Raw genomic sequence first — 20,654 nt, 5'->3', positions numbered from 1 at the left:
AAACGCCACTGCTGTTTAGTTTTCTGTCTTCATTTATGTTGGAAGTGGTAGCAGAGCTGTAGGTATGAATTAGTTTCAAAAATCTCTCAGTCAGAACATGGTATGAAATGTTTAGGTGTAAACTAGCGAGCTAACTTCCTGTTAACTTCTAACTCCATTAAATTTAATAAATTCTGTTTTCATGGATGCCTGGATGTTAAACTTAATTGTTACACCCGATAAAGTGGCAACGCTGATGATTTAATTAAAGATGAAAGAATTTAGACCGTTTTTAACTCTTAGTGTTCGTTTGACTTTGGGACCTGAAGAACGGAGTTTTGGACCCAGATTACTCCGCGAAGCTCCTCACTACGGCAGCCGTAATGCTCTGACAATCCATCAAGCAGTGCGGCTTACCAAAGTTGTACTAAAACATTTTTTAACAGATTTCTGCACGCCCAAATCGGTTCGAGGTCAGTAAGCACAACCAGAATTCATACATAAGGCACATTCTCGATTTCTGAGAAAATTAAAGGATTTTAAGTGTGCCTTATAGTGTGGAAAATACGTTATACAGAAGAATAGAATATATCGCGATATATATCGTTACCGCACATGCTTCAAATTATATCGCGATATGAATTTTAGGCCATATCGCCCAGCCCTACTTGGTACAACACATAAGTATGGAATATCACGCCATTGCGTGTCCTGGCTGAAGAAACCTTTATTAACGCCTTTAAGGCAAATGACGTGTGATGACACGCGCACGGCCCCGGCTGCACATATAGCCACTGTCATCACAGTCATCCCTCAGTTCTTACGCTCTTCACCTCGCTGAGAACACCTCTGCTGAGTTGGGCTAGCTAGCTGCTGCTAGTCAGCTCCGTTGTCTGCCGACTTGAACTTAGCTTAACTGCCCCTGTTGGTGTTAGCCTCCACCGCGCAGTTGGTGCGTAGGCTGTCCGCGGAGCGCTAATTTCAAGTTTTCCTGTGCAGCGTTTCGCTTTGTGTTTTGGAATGGACTCCAAACCGAAGCAAGCAAAGCAGAAATCTTCTGTTCACCCCTGTCCTCAGGGATGCGGTTTCTCTTTGCATGACAGCGACCAGCACGATGCCTGCCCTGTCTGCCTGGGAATCGTCCACGCTAGGAGAGCGTTGACGGAGCCCGAAGCCTGTGCGTTTTGTCGGCAGCTCCGGCGCTCGGCCCTGGAAAGACGGGTGACGTTTGTGGAAAAGGGCTGGGACGCTCGGCTGTCGCACGGCATGACCCTCTCCTTTCCGAGTCTGGAGCCCCGTCCGAGTCCGAAGATGAGGATTATCCGGTCGATGCAATTACCTGGCCTGACCACTACAGCCTGGGTTGAAGCCCGCCAGCGCTCCCCAGGAAGACGATGATGTGCTGGACATCGGCCTGGACATCCATGGTTTGTCGGAGGATGAGCAGGAGAGCTCATTGTCGGCCCAATGTGCCGCCGCTGCTGCGCCAGTCGGCCACAATGACACCTCTCTTTTCTCCCTGTTTCGCTGTGCTGCTGAGAAGCTGCAGGTGGACTGGCCCTCTCCTCCACCAGCTCAGAAGCCGTCGCGGGTTTTTTCCTCCCACTGGAGCCCGCAACGGCCAAAAACTGCCTTCCCATGTTCCCAGACTTTATCTGCGAGCTAACAGCATCATGGGACAAACCTCTGTCTACCCGCATCACTGTGCCCGGCTATGGACAGTACATGGAATTGGACGGCGCCGAGGGGGCTGGCTTAGCTACCCCCCCCCCTTGGAGCCGTCTCTGGCTGCTTATCTGGCACCGTCTCATGTCGGCGGCCCCGCAACTCTGCCGTCCAAGCACTGCAGATTCTCTGCTTCGTAGCTGGAGAAGATTTATCGGGTTCAGGCCGGCACTGCTCGCGCCATGAGCTCCGTCACCATGCTCCAGACATACCAGGCGATGTGCCTGGCGGAGCTCGGATCGCTGGTTCATGATGACAGCCCGCTGGCACCTCTTCTTAACGAGGTCAGAGTCGCCACAGATTACATCCTCCGTGCATCCTGCTGTGCAGCGCTCTCCCTGGGCAGAGGGATGGCTTCGACAGTAGTGGCGCCGAGGCACCTGTGGCTGACCCTCTCTGACGTCCCGGATAGGGACAGAGCTGTATATCTGGACGCACCAGTGTCTGCGGCTGGGTTAATCGGACATTCACTTGAAGCCATTCAGGCTAGATTCAATCTGAGGAAGAAGCAGATGGAAGCTCTGCGCAACATTATCCCAGACGTCAGGCGAAGCCCAAGCCCGCAGCTAGCTCTCACAGGCCGCTCCTCTGCCGACCGGCAAGAGACCGGTGCCCACTGCTGAAGTGGGTGTGCCGCCAGCGGAAGCACATCCTCCGGCCCGAGCTCCACGCCAGTCGGCCTGGAGCAAAGGCCCACCCTTGGGCCCCGACGCCCAGGAGGAAGAAGCCTCAGCCCTCCTAGCTGTGGTTTCGAGTGGAGAAGGGGTCCAGCAGCAGGGAGACGCTGCTTTTACCCCTCTGCTGCCGCCCAAGAGGTGCCGCTTAAGTTCTGTTCAGGTTGTCAGCCCCAGAAGGCGCTGCACTTTCCTAACACTGTCTCCCAAGCACAAAACCCCTGCACACAAAATGCCTCAGGTAACTCCCTGTTCAGGTGTGTTAAATGTTCAGGTGACCACATCGAGTGTTCCCGCTGTTTTTCATTGTTGTGCCCCAGAAAAGGTGCCTCCAACAAAATGTATGAATGTACATGTTCCCATGTTACAATCAATAAAGAGTGTTGTTTATTCTCAAACAATCACAAATGCTCAGCCTGCAGGCAGAATGAGCCAGGTCAGGCAGGTGATGCATTCCCCTGCAGACGCACTGGGGGGGCGACAACGCCCCGTTGACGGTGCTGCAGGTTAGCCGGCTGGCTGCTCACTTCCCCCTCTCCGTGGGTGCTGCGAACCGTTGCCATGGGTTACCGGTTGCAGTTCCGGGTCAAGCCGCCTCGTTTCCAAAGAGTCGTAAACACGACTGTCAGCACCGAGGCGGCCATGATACTCAGAGAGGAAATAAAGGCGCTATTGCAGAAAAGAGCAATACGAGTGGTCCCCGCTTCAGAGACAGACAAAGGTTGGTACAGCCATTATTTTGTTGTTCCGAAAAAAGGGGGAGGGATTCGTCCCATCCTCAACCTGCGAGTCTTGAACACGTATCTACGAACGTACAGGTTCAAGATGCTAACACTCAGACAGCTCTTGAATGCAGTCGGCCCGGGAGATTGGTTTGCAACAATCGATCTAACACAGGGGTCAGCAACCTTTAACACCCATAGAGCCATTTGGACCTGGTTTCCACGCAAAAGAGAACACTGGGAGCCGCAAATACTTTTTGACATCTAAAATGAAGATAACACTGTATATATTGTTTTTTACTTTTATGCTTTGTGTGAACAACTAAGGTGTGTTGCTTATGAAATCCATGAAGTGCTACAGAGAAAATGACATTTTATTTATGTAATTAACACATTTTGATCTCTTACAGAAATATAACAAAAGGAAAGACACCCAGCTGAACGAAAATGATCCATGTAGCAAACAAAAACTGTTGTGAGCCGCCAGCCTTATATCGCCTTTGGGCTTTTGGAGCCTTGGCCTGGCTTTTAAAAAATAATTGGGAAAAAAAGCACTATGCTGCTAAAAAAAAAGGAAAAAGAAAAATAGATATTTGCAAAATTCTGCCTAAATATCTATTTTACCTGGTTAATGTGTGGCGGGGTATGGTCTGCAGCGCCGCTGCAGGGGAGGCGTTGAGCGGCACCCGCAATCACGCCTCGCCACCTTAACGTCTGTGCTATCTGTGCTGTTGTTGGTATATGTCGGGCTGTGAGCTGAAAAGCTACAACCGGCTGTGTGCGTACAGCAACCGTGTGTGAAAAGTGGTCAATAAAGAGAAGCTGTAAAGCATGTTCATGGAAACATCGTCGGGTCTGCCGTGATATGTTTACAATGGGACTTCTGCTCCTGAACCTCTGCGCACAGCGTCTGCAAATCGGGGCTGTACGAAGTCACTTTCATCTTTACGCAGGACTGTAAGCTGTCATCTGTGAGGCGCGAGCGGTGTTTGTTTTTAACATAGTTCACGGTGGAGAATAGCTGCTGACATAATGTGGATCCGAAGAGCCATAATTGGCCTACCTGGGGTTGAAAGTCTCGATAAATGCATGGTGTTTCGGCGGGTATACCGGCTTCCGCGAGTGTGACGCTTATTTTGAGCGATGAAAAAATAATAGAATATAATTTTATTTTTATATTTCAATATCACAATAATCTTCCAATTTAGAACTACAAGTTAAAAAAGAACTAACATAAATAAAATACACTTCAGCTAAATACTTCTAATTTATTTTCCCAAACCACGCGGAGCCGCACTATAAGGACTAAAGAGCCGCAGGTTGCCGACCCCTGATCTAACAGATGCTTATTTTCATGTGGCTATACACCCGAAACACAGGCAGTTTCTGAGGTTTGCATTCGAGGGCGTAGCCTACAAATACCTAGTGCTGTCGTTCGGGCTGTCGCTCGCTCCTCGCACAATGTGCCGAAGCAGCGCTAGCGCCCCTGAGAGAGAGAGGCATCCGCATCTTAGCCTACCTAGACGACTGGGCTCTCGTAGCTTGCTCGAGAGAGCAGGCGGAGACACACCAGTGACGGTTCTGTCACACATTCAGACACTGAGGTTCTCTGTGAACTTTCAAAAGAGCTCGCTAATCCCGAGTCAGCAGATTTCTTTCCTCGGTTTGGAAATATGCTCACTTTCCAGCCGCGCACGTTTGTCGGAGCACAGAGTGGCCGCATTTCATCGCTGCCTCGCTCAGTTTCAGCTGGGACGCAGACTGCGTTTCCAGACGATATTACGTTTGTTGGGCATGATGGCATCTATGATCGCCGTAGTGCCACTTGGACTGTTAAAAATGAGAGCGTTTCAACGCTGGACTCTCTCTCATCGCCTGTGTGCATCGCGTCACCTCCGGGGGAGGCTGCCGGTAACCACGTCTTGCATGCTAGCTCTCCGTCCTTGGAGGGAGCCCGGGCTGCTGCATCAGGGCTCTCGGATTGGGAGGGTGTTGTTTCGCAAGGTGGTGTCTACAGATGCTTCCCTAAGAGGGTGGGGAGCGCTGTGCGAGGGTGCATCAGTGAGAGGGATCTGGTCCGCCGCCCAGCGCCAGCTGCACATCAACCACTTAGAGCTGTTAGCAGTGTTCTTAGCTCTAAAGCATTTCCGTCCAGTCCTGGAGGGCCAGCATGTCTTAGTCAGGACGGACAATTCAACAGTGGTGTCTTACATAAACAGGCAGGGAGGAACACGCTCTCTTCCCCTAGTTGAAGCTGTCTTGCTCTCTGCTGTTATGGTGCAGTGTTCATTTTCTGTCTCTAAGAGCCACCCATGTCCCGGGCCACCTGAACCTGGGGCCGGACCTTCTCTCCGGGGCGGGGGGGGGGGTCCTCTGGTGAGAGAATGGAGGTTACACCCTTTAATAGTTGCTCAGATTTGGGATCTATTTGGCAAAGCACAAATAGATCTTTTTGCTTCCAGGGTAAATACTCACTGCCCCCTGTTCTTCTCCATGATCGACCACAATGCACCCTTGGGCTTGGACGCGCTAGAGCATCAATGGCCAGACGTGCTCCTGTATGCATTTCCCCCAGTGGAAATGATATCTCCAGTTCTAGAGAGAGTGCGTCGGCATTCCCTCTCTCTGATTCTAGTGGCCCCTTGGTGGCCCACAAGGTCGTGGTATGCAGAGATAATCAGCCTGCTAGCAGCGAGTCCTTGGCAGCTTCCTCTCCGCAGGGACCTCCTCTCTCAGTCAGGAGGAGAAGTGGTTCATCCGCGCCCGGATCTGTGGCGCCTTCATGCTTACCTGCTGAGAGGTTAAACTTGATTGCTAAGGGTCTGCCACCTAGTGTGATAGCGACAATTCAGAGCGCTAGAGCCTCATCTACTAGAGGCTTGTACGCTTACAAATGGCGAGCCTTCGAGCAATGGTGCCAGGACCTCCACACTCTCCCATTTCAGTGCTCTGTTGTGGATGTTTTGACCTTCCTGCAGGAGCTGCTGGATAAGGGCCTTTCATTTTCGACAATTAAGGTTTATTTAGCAGCCATATCTGCTTGTCATATTGGCTTTGACGGGGTGACACCAGGTCCACATCCCCTTGCCATACGTTTTCTGAAAGGGGTTCGCCGGCTGAGACCCGTGCTTAAGTCCAGTGTCCCTGCTTGGGACTTGTCTTTGGTGCTGGAGGCCCCCGTTTGAACCCATTGAGTCTGTGTATATGAAATTTCTTTCATATAAGACTGCATTACTTCTTGCTTAGGCTTCGGCAAAGCGAGTGGGTGACCTTAATGCGCTGTCTGTGCATCCCTCCTGCACACAGTTCTCTCCTGATGGCCACAAGGTCGTATTGTGTCCAAATGCTGCCTATTTTCCCAAGATCATGCCTGCATCTTATAGCTCAATGGAGTTTGAGTTGCGGAGCTTTTGCTCCCCTCCTTTTGCATCTGAGGAGCAGAGGATGCAGCATTGTCTTTGTCCAGTGCGTGTGCTACGCGCCTACATTGAGCGCACTCAGAATGTGCGTTTATGCGACCAGCTGTTTGTCTGCTTCGCTAATCCAAATAGAGGTAGAGCCCTGTCTAAACAGAGGCTGTCCCACTGGATTATAGAAGCTATCTCACTGGCATACGGCACCAAAGGTCTTGCTTTGCCCCAGGGGGTGAGAGCTCATTCCACCAGAGGGACGGCAACCTCATGGGCTCTTTTTAAAGGAGTGCCTGTAGCTGATATTTGTGCGGCAGCTAGTTGGGCATCACCGGTTTATCGGTTGGACGTTACAGCCCCTTTGGTGGCTCATACTGTCCTTTCTGCTGGTCTACCGCTCACTAAGGAGGTGGTGGTCCGATTCTGGTTCGGTGGCTGCTCTGTGGGGCGTGTATATATGTCCCATACTTATGTGTTGTACCGAGTGAATCGACTGAAAGGGAACGAATAGTTATGTCTATAACTTCTGTTCCCTGAAGGAGAGGAATGAGGTACAACACAAGGTGGCTCGGTGAAGAGCGGCTATCGAACTGAGGGATGACTGTGATGACAGCAGCTATATGTGCAGGCGGGGCCGTGCGCGTGTCATCACACGTCATCTGCCTTAAAGGCGTGGATAAAGGTTTCTTCAGCCAGGACACGCGAGGGCGTGATATCCCATACTTATGTGTTGTACCTCGTTCCTCTCCTTCAGGGAACAGAAGTTATAGACATAACTATTCATATGCGTATGTGTGTCTGTATAGGAAACAGAAGTCAGCATTCATCCTAAAGATATAATCACTCTGCTAAAGAGCTAATCATCTTGCTAAAGATCTAATCATCTTGCACAATGACAATCATATTGATCCACAATTCTCTAACAACCATCACAGCCTTTTCTCATATACCTTTATGACTGAGCTAATTTTTCTCCTGGAATTTGTGTTTCCACTTCCATCTGTCAATCTCCATTTCTACACAACCTTATCTGTCCGTGTGTATCTGTCTCTCATTTCCCACCATTAAACCTTCAATTTTGTGCTGTTCTTTAATCTGACACCCTCTTATCAATATTACAGTCTGTCTTCCCTCCTTCGATGCACGCATTAAGCCCACTTAAACCAGTAATATGGCAGCTGATCAGCACGCGCTGATTATATGACAGATCTTCGTCAATCAAGTGGAGGCAATCAGGGCTGACGTCTTTCAATCACACAGTCAAGACTTCTATGAGTGCATAAATGTTATTTGCATTATTAGTTCATCTTCTGTGCTGAAAAATGTTCCTGAATGATTGGACTCATTGTGATCACCTCCTTCCCACAAACTTTAATCTGAATTTAAAACAGTTTCTCTATCACTAGGATTTGGTTTGCTTTTTCACTTCTCTTTTTTGGTTTCTTGGCAACAGTAGTTGTTTTTGTCACCTTCATGCCACCTCTCTGTAATTTTCTGTGATTGGTCTAAAATTTAACATAACTAGCAGTGATGCCTTGCAAAAAAAAAAAGCATCCCTTTTCCTGCTGTTTTCATCTCCTTGGCTTCCTGTTTCTGTTCAGCTCTAGATAAGGCCTTCTCTTATCTTTCATCCATCCATGTCCACGCTCCTCCAATGCACAAACTTTCTTTTATGTGACTTTCTCTTTATGAATTTTCCAGCAATCACTTTTAAATAATTCCTTTTCATTCACCACCTCCATGCCAAGTTTTATCAAGCTTTCCCCTTTCCTCATCCTCCTTAATTCCCTCATCCTCTAATACATCAATCCATAACTGTCAACCCGAGTCCTTTGCTCTTGTCTCATGATTCCCCAGCCACACTGTAAGTGATCAAATGCTCCACCAAGCCAATCAAGCTACACTAGTGGTCATATCACTCGTTATGTGCAGAAGCACTAAATCAATACTATTCCTCATCACACGCAAGGCCACACACATACACCACTACAGAGTAGAACATGTGAGGTGTGTCCCAGTGCTGTGGGCCCGTGATAAATCATCCAGCCAGTTCTATTCAGTCTGCCACCCCTCACAGCTGCCTACAGACCAAGAGTAGTGACTCTGATGCCTTGAGGCAAGTGCAAAGCCACAACTCTGATCTTTACAAGCTACAATAGCCTGAGGTAATGAAACTATGAAAATTAAGTCCACGGTCATGGATTGCATCAACCTTCCCCATTCTCTGTGATTCTCAACTATTTGATCTGACAACGCTGGCTTGTTTTTGGGGGGGATTGTGCAGCAATTTTGCATCACTGTTATGACCATTTCTGGAGTGAAATGTTTTTTGTCTCTCTCTTCATAACAACACATATACAAATAAATATAACCACTATACAGGAAACCCACTCTAAAATACATTATAGTGACATTATTCTTCATATTCTTGTGACAGCTTCCTTTCTAAACAATAATGTTATCTGCATATAAAATGCCATAAAGTTATTTTGGGGAGTGTGTGTGTGGTCATAAACATGGCCAGGCAAACCAGCAAATAAAGAAACATCATGTGAGCTCACCTAGCAAAGCTGACATGTTCTGGAAAATTCTGAGCAGCTCTGGAGTGATGGCTGGACTGTTCTCCAAAGTCACCAACCTGCATAATGACATGATGATGAGAGGCAGACAAGGGCAAAATAAAAAAGCAAGATGAGAGAGAAAGCGCAAAAAACAAGAAGTAACAAAAGAGATGTTCATTAGATTAGAGATGGCAAAAGAAAATGGGATGAGAAACAGCAACACGACAAATATTACAGGAAGAGAAAGAAGGTCACAGGGATTTAAAACGGAGGAAAAACAAGGAATTATGAAGGTTGTGTACAAAGAAAAAGAAAAAAATATCATAAAAGCAACATCGAATGGCTAAATTTTGGCTATAAATGAAGTCCACTAAGCAAATTGAAATGGAAGTTGTAGTCTATATAAAAAGAACTAACACTAGGCATCTAAAAGGAAAATGTTTGAATACACAGTTCATTTACATTTTTAGGTTACTAAATGTGTTATTGACACATCATCAGGATACTATAAGCACAACATAAACTTAGAAGCAAACAAAAAAAACAAAAAAAAAAACAACCCGATTTTGACTGTAAACCAAGCAAACAAATATTTAGGGTACCATTGTTTATCAAGTAGACTAAAAGATAGGAAAATAGATATAAGACTGAGGGTTTCTACTGCAAGACAGACACGGCATGCTGAACAGTGAAGCTCTCCAGCGCGGCAGACAGAAAAAGAGAGATTAAGTAGGACGTTAAAAAGCAAATGGATGATAAAAGAGCAATATAGGGTAACCCTGACAAATTCTCTTCTGCTGAACTGAACCTTTTGGAGGTAATGCATTTCCAAAAGTGAACATAGTGTACTGCAGCAGGCACCTTCATTAAAATGGTACATTCCCAAACATTAAGATAAAGTTAAGATTGTGGTTGAGCTGTATGAATTAACAACACCTGCATTTAACTCAAGAATGGATGCCTTTGAAAAAGAAAATTGAGAGTCAGTAAATGAGGCTAAAGTTTAACATGAGAAAAGGACTCCGGTGAAATAGAGAGGCAAAGACAGCTATATCCAAAGTATCTAGTGTCCTGATGGGTATGCGAGCACATGTGAGAATAGTGTGCATAAGTCATAAATGTTAGTGTACTGCATATGCCTCTATACCAAAGCTCCAGCCCATCCTCCAGCAAATACACATGTGGCGGCTGCGAAACATCAGTGCTCAACTGGATGACAGGAAGAAGAAAAGGGTACAGGTTCTTGCTTTCTGCCCCGAGGCCCTGTGAGAACACAAAGATACAGGAAGTCAATGCAAAAAGAAAGCCTGGCAAAGAATGCACTTTAAACACTCCACCTTATGTGCTTCAGTTTAATGGGTTTTCCTTGCAGATAACTTTAGCAGAATGGTGTGGAATAGAGACACATCGGCTTATCCAAAACCTGACACACCCTTTCCCAGCAACTAGTGAAAGAACATACCTCAGTGAATCAGGTTAACAGGGAGGAAGCTCTTTGTAAGCACAGAATGTTTCTTTGGCTGCAAAATACTTGCCTTAAGGTGCAAGAGTTGTTTATGGATTTATTTTTTAAAATCCTCACTTTATATCCCTTTAAAACACTATGGACCTATTAAGTTCGATTTCTGGAAAAAAAGCATGGGTACAAGTCCTGGAACTAAGTCAGAGGTCATTTCTTGGTCGTTTAGATTTTAATGACGTTTAAGATGACACAAGAGTAAGAAATGACGGAACTTCCCCTTGGGAAATTTTTTTCTTGGCAAAGTCTACTTCACAAGCCCTTTGTTACTAATGCACTGGACATCCGTATGTGGCCATAGTGTAAGACAGAAAAGGGGAATGAGCAACCGAGTAGTGTGTCATTTTGACCTCAATAGTATCACACTGCTTTCAACTAATAGGGGACATAAAACAGTGCTACTGGAAGCAAAGATGAAGACTTTAAAACCAAACCCATATTTCAAGGTACATTACCACAGCTATAACGCTGGATTTGACTGTAAGAAAGGACACAGCTCAACACACATTCAGCTCTACATGACTGTTAGAGGTTTTTGTTTCTGAAGTAAAATCTGGTCATCTAGTAAAGATTCTGCATCCCTTTTTCCAGATATGTTTGGGTCAAATGCAACAGCATCATATCCAGAGTATGACCAACCATTTGATTATAATTTACTACCTGTAATGTTTCAACCAGGCTATAGACTATATCAATTTGGCAACACATAGTATAATTGAAATAGCTAAACTGAATGCTTCACTCAACATATCATAGAGAAAGAGAGTTTTCGTTTTCAAATTATAAAAAACAAAACAAAACCAAAAAAACGCTGATTCCCTATACACTTTCCTGGCCAAAAAAGTCACACATGTCAATATTTAGTTGAACCATCTAAGGCTGGCATCGTTTCAATAAGCAAACCCCTGCAGTCTTTATCTTTCAAACTTGGGCCGTCTACCAGAGGGAGCTTTAGGGTCCTGCGCATTATCTTTGCCTTTTCTAAGCTGTGTTCTTCTGGACGGATCTCAGATGTGGTTCTTGGGATCTGCTGGAGCCATTTGTCCAGTTTGGGGATCACTGCCCTGAGTGCGCCGATTATCGCAGGACCACTACTACATTCTCCTTCCACATCTTCTCTAGCTCCTCTTTCAGCCCTTGGTAAATCACAAGGTTCTCATGTTCTTTCTTCCAGATGTTGGTTAGCACTTGGGAGTGATACATCTATCACTACAGCCTTCTCCCTCTGCTGTCAGTTTAAATATTTAATCATAATTAATCGCATGATTCCCTACAGTTAGCTCGACACTAATCATAAATTAATCACAGATTTCTTTATCTTTCCTAAATGCACCTTAACAATATTTTTTTCACGTTTCAATATCAGCATGTAGGTGGACAAACAGACTTGCTTTAGTCACATGTATGTTTATGTAATACTGCTCAGAATATTCTCCAGAAAAATCTCAAGGGTACTGGTGCTCAAAAAATATGCCAAAAGTAGACTTAAGCATATACTTCCTCACAATATAACTGCCTGCAAGACATAGCCACCCATGTAGCTATGGCTGTTGAAAGTTTGTCCCTTGTTTTAGATTGTTCAGACGCCTCAGTTGAAAACTGTCCAGCATTGTCTGCGTTAACATGTTATTATCACATTAACGTTAACAGCCCTTATCTCTCTGTGTGCGCGTGTGTATATATGTAAGTATATATGTGAATGCACTGTTTGAGTGACTTCAAACAATGACACGGTTATTGAACTGACAAGAAAAAAGTCATCCAAATTCAGTTCAAAGTTTGTTTCATAAAAGGCAAAAGACAACCTTCCTTTAAGCAAAACTGTCAGCACAGTTACTGACAAAAGCAAAGACAAGTACATAAACACACACACAGCAAAAAAATAAATACTTACATAAATCAGAATACACACAAACACACAAGTCAAGCACTCAAAGTTACCAATTATAGTGCCAACAAACACGATTGTTCTAAATTATGGATTATGCCTTCTGAAGCACTTTTCACCCTTGATACCTCACTTCCATCTTTCTTCACACATACCCACTAACTCCTCTTGATGAAAACTTAACCCCTATCTGACACCATGGCCTTTTAAAGCACTCTATCACTTTAAGCTTTACACATCCACTCTGTGTATTTATAGAGAACACAATATCATTTGGAAGAGGATAAGGGAAAGATGCTGTTGATGATGCTGAGTGCTTGGACACAGTCCCACTTTGGGGGTGTCAGCTCCTTTTATGCAGTTAAAAAGCAACTCCCCATAAAAAAATGATCAAATACTAAGAGCCTGACTTAGCATGAGGTTGTGGTAAAGTCAGGATTATCGCAAGCTTAAAGTAACTGTTAAGATTAGGCAAGTACTGGTTATGGTTAGAATGCATCTTAAAAGTCCTCAGAAGTGCTGAAAAATGACTCTGCGTGTAGCAGGGGAATTAATCTGTGTGAAGGAAGACAGGATCCAAAGTAGCATTTCAGAACTGTCAGCACTGTTTTACTGATAGCATGACATTAATTTGGTCTAAATATGCCATCTCTTACATTTATGTGGGTGTAAAACGAAGACAGCATTTCTCAATCCCCAGATGGTGCAACCCTTCTCTCTCCATCAAACAAACAACAAAAAAATAACCAAGTCTCCTACAGGCAAAACTGAAGTTTAAAAGCAAGTAAGCCAATACGCCGGCTATTATGCTGTTGGATCACTGACGGGCATGAGCTGTTTGTGCCAGTTCCAGCTGGTCCTAAGCCAAACAATCCATACACACTTCTTTGCAGTTCTTTGCAGGCACAGGACTGGGTACATTAGGACTAGGTCCAGGTATAAAAGGGTTAATAACACAAGTCTCCTGTACCTTACATTTTAACTTTTAAACATTAACACTTTTCTGCATGTATTAAACAAACAAAAAACAAAAACAAATTAGCATGTGGCAACACAGTTAGATAATCTGAGGCCCTTCAGCTGCAGATTTTCATTTCGTTTGCCAGATGTGTACTCTTGTTACTCTCCCAGAGGAAACATGCTTGTATCACCAGGCATTTCATTTCCCACCATGAGCTTATGCAGCCACACAGGGGTCCAAATCTTATTCAAGTCTGAGATAAGCACCTTCAATCCATAACAGCATTCTTCTTGGGACAAATGTTCTTCTCACTATTTAAGTTTATGGGGTTTCTCATTATTGATATCTCCAAATTAAGTTGCAGATATTTGCAATCTGCAGCTTAATTCTCACAACCCACAACTCCTATTTGATGATATCTTTAATTCTAATGATAATCAAAATCAGGTGGATATCTTCTGACTTTGACTCTGCTCATAGTTGAAATGTAATTAATTATTTGAAAGAGGCACCAGCTGTGACCCTGGGGTCCTTTGGGAAATTAAAAAACAGACCACTGAATATTAATATTGAGATTTTTGCCAAGAGTGTTTTGAAAGGATCTTGAGAATGTGTACCTACAACAAGGATTAAAGCTCTGGGGATTGTGAAATTCACAACTAAACTGAAATTTAGTCAATCCTGATGTTTTGGGGTTTTGCATTTTTTTTTGTTTTGTTTTTTTTTTGGGGGGGGGGGGGGGGGGGGGGGTTTAAGAAAACTGTGAATCACACTTATAAACTTAATAACTGTAAAGTTGATACGACAGATCAACTTGTTGTTTAACATTTTGACTCCTCATACTAATCAGTCAATTCACTCAATTTATTTGAATTGAATAGTGTGTGAATATTCGATTTGCAAAAACTGGACCGACTAATGCAAAAATAATAAATTGTAAATTTGAGATGCACCATACCTGTACCAGTTGGATAAGTGTAGTTAGTATGGCACACCGAAGCATGTTGTGTTCTTCAGATTGCTTCCAGAGCAGAGGCAGGTATTGAACTAGACAGCCTACATAGGGCCGTATCTGAAAAAGAATCACATTAGATGGCAAATAAGAAGAAAAGAAAATGCTCTGCAACTTAAGTTGCAGGTTTCACAACAGTTGCAATTCATGTTCAATTCACATCAGACTCCCGTGGATTTGCAGAAATTAAAAGTCTCATTTGGGAGCAGAAAAAGGGACAATGGTGAATTCTGATTCGCTGCTGTCTCAACAGAGTGTTATGCATATTTACTGCATGCCCAAACAAACTTGGAGACTACTCGGGCATATTTTCTCTCAAAATTTTCTTAATATTGTATATAAACTTGGCATAAGAAAAACAAACAGCCATCCAATAAGAAGGTTTTGTGTGTGTGTGTGGGGGGGTGTTTAAGTGAGAAATTGAGATCCCTTTCCTTTTATCCTCCCTGGCCTCCCTAGAAGCCCAAATCAGTCACTTCAAAACATATTTCAGAGGAAAAGCTGAGTAAATAAAATACTAGACAGGTAGGTGAAAATTCATAATATTTTTTTTCTTTTAAGTCTGTTTGTCAGCAATGTGAAAATTAAATGTGTCAACTTCATAATCTGCAAAAGCTCTTATGGAAGCTAATTTTGTTGACACATGTTGTCAGTGTCTGTAGCTCCACAGCAGCTAAGGCATTACATTTTACCAAACTATAGAGGATATGACACATGCACAGTTCATGAAAAAACTTCTCCATCTTCAAGCATTATCCTCCTCCTTTACAAAACACTGTTCTAAAACCAAAATGGTATCATATCCATTTCCGTTCTTAGATTACATCAAAACTTTTGTTTAAATAGTGTAAATATCTGGGTAGTTAGACACTAAGTGGATGTCATCACTGTCATTCCTGTGTGAAATTACAAAATGTGATGGCACACTGTGCAATTTAGGTGCAGTTACTTTGCAACCAGCCAACTCCAGGACATTTGAGTATGGCACTGAATTAACAACTACAGAAAGTATTCTGCCTTTTCTTGTACTGACTTGTGCTAGCCCTTTCTATTCCCTATAGTGGCTATGTGGCCGAGCTGCAGACCCCACACTGGGATTTTTTGCTCGATTACACCTTTATGAGGAGCCACCTAGGAGCAGAGAGAACAGTGAAAGAAAGAAAGAAAGAAATGCTGTGGAGCCTTGAGGAGAAAGATAAAAAGTAAGAAAAACAGACCCACAAAACCACCTAGGATGACATTTGTGAGACTGACAGCATAAAAAGTAGCTAAATCTCATATCTGTTATCATGTTCATTTCAACTCAACCCATATTCGTGGTTTCATTGCCTAGTTCCTCAACTGCTGCCACTCTTTGTGGGTTCAAAATCCCTCGTGAGAACGGTTAGAATATTAATGGGACTTCCAGTGACACTAGAAGTTTAGCCAGGACCAGTGACTGGGGGAAGACTTAACCAGATTGACAGTTTGCTAGGATAAAAGCCACTTTTGTGACAGATTTAAGTCAAGGAATTATTAAGGGATGGCACTTAAAATGGATCTGAATAGAACGTAGGGGGGTCAAAAGGAAAGTCATTTTTTTCAGGGCTGGCAGTTAAATGGATTAAAACAACTTAATGGATGCTCAAAAAATCTAATCCATATGGTTACAAAAGCACTGCAGTGGCAGAGGAGAGACTGTATCTTCATTGTAAATGAGAGCAGACATCAGAACAAGCGCTGCTTGAGGCTTTGTGATTTACAAAGAATCAAGATTTGGGCTTTATCTTTTAAGACAGATGGCCGTTTTACCTTGGTGGTGTGGGTATAGTACAAGGTGACTGGTGATTTGTATCTGTGATTTGATGTTTTTTAACAGCTTCACATGTCCCCTGCAGAGTCCAAGTCAATAAGTACAATTTGTGGAGTTACACTTCAAAGAGCATTGCCAGAATATATCTTTTCAGATGTCTAACACAAGGGCTCCTTCAAAGACACTTTGGAGTTTGCCTCAACTTTTCATACCATAAATGTCATTGTGCAGTAATATAAATATGCATATTACTTAAGGAAAACTTCTATCTGATATCAAACATCTTACCTGGATGCCTACTCTCTCGATGACGCAGGAGATCACATGGAGCACCTGCATTTTAGTGTCGCACTCTGTTACCTGCTGCAACAACTGGAAGAGCAGCCCAAAGATGGACTCAAGATACTAAACAGGGAGACAGAATTTAAATGTCAGACATAAATACTGATGTCTAAAAACCTTTTTTTGGTGTTTTCTAAAACTTGAATTTCAGAAACTTGTACTCACTGGAAGGAATTGTTCTGTCCGGAACTCAAAGTCATCGACAGGTGATCATGAGTTAAAGAAGAACTCAAGCTTTAGGGTAGACAGATGTTAAAGCAATTCACCAAGATACACTTAACCATTGTACATTTGCTTTTGCAAAGATGAAGTCAGTTTACAATAACACTCAAAACAATGATAAATTCATGTGCTGCTGAAGTTAACTACCCTTATTTTCAAATAGGCCTATCAAAAGGATATTGAGTTTAAGAGTTGTAGCCGTCTCAATCCGCACCTATGAGAGGGGGGGAAAAAAATATGGATCAGAAGGTAAAATTAAGCATCACACTGTCCGTCTAAACCCATACAAACAAACTCACATCAGGAGAGAAAAAAATAGAAACCATAAACCTAAAGTAAAACAACTTTTCAGAAATAAACAAAGCTAGTTTGCAAGGCACCATGTTAGCCTAATAAAGGCCATCAAATGCTCGAAGTGGCTGCTCAGCTTTCTGTATCACAGCAGCATAATCCGGCAATGAGTATGATGGCAGAAGGTTAAAGGTTAGGGACAACTTAGGGGCAAAAAACCCCAAATGCCAGTCTACTAACATATCTCAAGCTTTAAATTCACATGCCTCTTTGGTTATTTCAGGTAAGATAACCCAGAACAGTCATAGGTCGTCATCCATCTAACGATATGTTACAACTCTGGGGTTATTGCCTGTAAACTGACAAATGTGACCTTGAGCGCAATTTGGGTGAAGAACCCTTAGGTAATCAGTGTGTGAGACTTTGCTTAAATCTGTTACTGTAGATGTAAGCAAAGGAACAGAAAATCTTGTGAATTATGGACAGATGGACTGTGGACACATCAGCATGGCATAAACTTATTGGTCCTTTGGCCAGATTTGCTAACCCGGATCTGAGAAATTCTTTTAAGACAACAAATCAACATGTGTGATTTTGACTGTTTTGTTAAGGTTGGAATGTTATCGTTTTTAGTCTGCAAACATTTTTGCATGGTCTGCATAGTTCAATAGGCTTCTTTGATTTTTAGAGTTATTCTGTTAGGGTAAAGCCAGAAAACTGCAGAAATAAAAATTTTAATGAACAAGATTTGTGTTCTCCATTCTTATGACACACACACACACACACACACACACACACACACACACACACACACACACACACACACACACACACACACACACACGTATATTCTCTGCTTCCACCACATCAGTCATGTCATAATTTATCCTCCCTTTATTCACGCATATTTCTACATGTATAAAATACTGCCAAATCCGAATTAAGTGTATTATTGTTCTGTTTTTTAAAGGACAATAATAGAAAAAAAAGGCGTTTGTATTTTATTTTTTTAATTCAGAAATCACAAATGTCAATATTTCTGACTGAATATCTTTAAAATCCTGAGCCATTTTTACTGACGTTTTTGGTCTCCATTTATTCTGCCTCATCATATCATGCCAAGTCAAGGTTTTGGAATTACTGGCACCAAACCAGTGGTATGATCACACTCACACTGGCACATTTTCCTCAATTATTAATTGACTTACTCAAATAAGCAGCATAACAACTTCTCCAGCTTGTGGTGTTTATACTTTTCTAACACTATGAACAGCTCATGTTTCTGAAGCACAGAAAATAAATTGATTCTCATATTATTTTTAAAAAATGACATGACTGCAATAACTGTAAGTAAGCATAATCTAAGGTCTGCATCTCTTTGGTAATTAACTTACAACTCGCATATTGACACATTAGGCAGCAGCTTAGTCAATAAAATATAAGCTGTATGATATTTGTCCACTAAACAGATATGATACATTTGACCATTTTCAATGAATACAATCATCTGTATAACAATAATAATATGGGCTAACAATATTATAAATCCACAGACAAGAATTTTAAGCATCTGTTCTATGCTGAAAATACAGGTGACGAACAAAACAAATGGAAAAAGTACATTAAGGAAGATAAATCTGAAATTCAGACAGTCTGGTTTAGACACGAAGAAAAAAAAAACAAAAACATAGCCCTTCTGTCTGCATGTTCATAAAATACTGAATATGGTTTTAATAATTCCGCATACATTAACAAGCAACAAAAGGAGTATGTTGATGAAGTGGGCCCTGCAAGTGCCATCAGCACTGGCCTTGTTGGCAATTGGAATACTTAAGAGTGAAACTACATTCTAATTCAACAAAGCATAGAGAAAAAACATGGGTTAAAAGATGGAGATAAAATACTCAGATGGGTCTTATACAAACGTATATGTATTGTCTGACACTGATTCAGTCACATGAAACATTCACTTTAAAATGTTACTGATGTTCAAAATATCTGAGGGGTTAAGAAGCTAAAAAAAACCTCATCCAAAAATCATCAGATTTATGCCAACTATAAAAGTAACTGAAGGTCTAACCAGGGAAAACTTACACTCAACCAACTCAGTGAATCTGAGTAAGATAAAACCAACGTGAAAAAGCAATACCAAATCCAAAACAATCATCTGAAGTAAAATGATAATGAGCACCATCTAAGAAACCTACATGCATATTAAGTAACACAAATGCATATCCTCTTCTGGAAAATATTTCAGCTAGTGCTCACTGATAAATTATAAGTGTTAACTTAAAAAAATGTAATATGAATGCTGTTGGTAGATAAGGAACAATGATTTCCACAAATTGTAGTTACTGATGAGTTAAGTTGTTTTATAATACATGAGGAAAAAAACAAATTAATGATTAGTGTTCACATAAATACATTTATGTGTGTGTATATGTAAAAGCTTAAGGAGTTAAAAGCTTAAACTCACCACAAGACTATTTTTAATCTTTACTAAGATTCTGTGAGTAAACAAACAAGAATGCTGCTGCAAGAGCAAAAACTAAAACACCTTGAAGGAAATGAGGAGATAAAAAAATAAATAAAACCTGTCACAATCGAAGTAACACGCATCTGTGATCTAGCTCATGAATGCCACTGATGGATGCTAATAAAGTGTGTGCATGGATGGCTGTCTCACATATAAAGCTCCCCGAGTATGCAACACTACCACAGAAGTCTGTGTATACTGTAAAAATTTACATTTCTCAAAAGGAAAGCAATTACAGATATATTTGCATCTTGAATAACTAACCATGTTAAACCGGTTGTAAATACATTAACATAACTGTTGGATTGTACATGCAATTTACAGTACAAACAGCAAACCAAATACATACTAGACTCCAATTAGACACAGACCACTTCCTGTAGAAGAAAACACCCTTATTAATGATACTCTCTTTTTTTAGCCAATAAACAATTAACTTGAAATGATTAGCATCTCGAAGCTATTTAAGAGAGCATGCTTGTGATAATCAAAATGTTAATCTGATCAAGACACCAAGGGCCAATGCTTTATCACACTTTCTAACAGTAAATGCCACCATAAATGACAAAAAAGCTCATCATATTGTATTCAGTACAATGACTGAGGCCATTAACTCATCGCGAAAGTATTACAGGTCACAGATCATGTTGTTTTTACCATAGACTTCTGCACAATTAGACTTCTTTATGCAACCAAATGACCTTCCTTTTTCCATAACAATGAAGAGTTTGCTGCATTGCAGCATGAGCTCCTAAATCTATCTTTTAAATACAATGCGACTATGACATGGCGCTTCAGTCTAATTTTTGGACACAAGATATCACAACTAATTAAGTGAATAACTTTCCATGTTAACAAGGACCACAGAGCAGCAACAAGGATATTAACAACTTAGATTGTTTATAAGTCTCGAGATTTGATTAACAATTCATTCAGGTAAAGACTTTCTAATTGGCCCAGACAGATACTGATCACGAACTACAACATGATAAGTGAGCTGGTCAGTTATGTAAATGCAAG

At 42.2% G+C, this 20,654-nt stretch overlaps 1 protein-coding gene across 1 annotated transcript in view; it reads right to left on the bottom strand.

Annotated features, from left to right (window-relative positions):
* Positions 1-20,654, bottom strand: part of ipo11 (importin 11) — a 132,495-nt gene that overhangs the window by 48,372 nt on the left and 63,469 nt on the right. Inside the window, exons 17-22 of the mRNA XM_063490574.1 lie at positions 16,988-17,021; positions 16,751-16,791; positions 16,532-16,648; positions 14,398-14,511; positions 10,219-10,334; positions 9,072-9,148 (exon numbers count right to left, since the gene is read on the bottom strand). Of these exons, the coding sequence (XP_063346644.1) occupies positions 9,072-9,148; positions 10,219-10,334; positions 14,398-14,511; positions 16,532-16,648; positions 16,751-16,791; positions 16,988-17,021 (499 nt within the window). The remainder of the gene's footprint in view (positions 1-9,071; positions 9,149-10,218; positions 10,335-14,397; positions 14,512-16,531; positions 16,649-16,750; positions 16,792-16,987; positions 17,022-20,654) is intronic.

The sequence above is a fragment of the Pelmatolapia mariae genome, linkage group LG12, assembly GCF_036321145.2.
Source record: "Pelmatolapia mariae isolate MD_Pm_ZW linkage group LG12, Pm_UMD_F_2, whole genome shotgun sequence".
Taxonomy (NCBI): Eukaryota; Metazoa; Chordata; class Actinopteri; order Cichliformes; family Cichlidae; genus Pelmatolapia; species Pelmatolapia mariae.
This window is presented reverse-complemented; position numbering and strand designations above follow the sequence as displayed.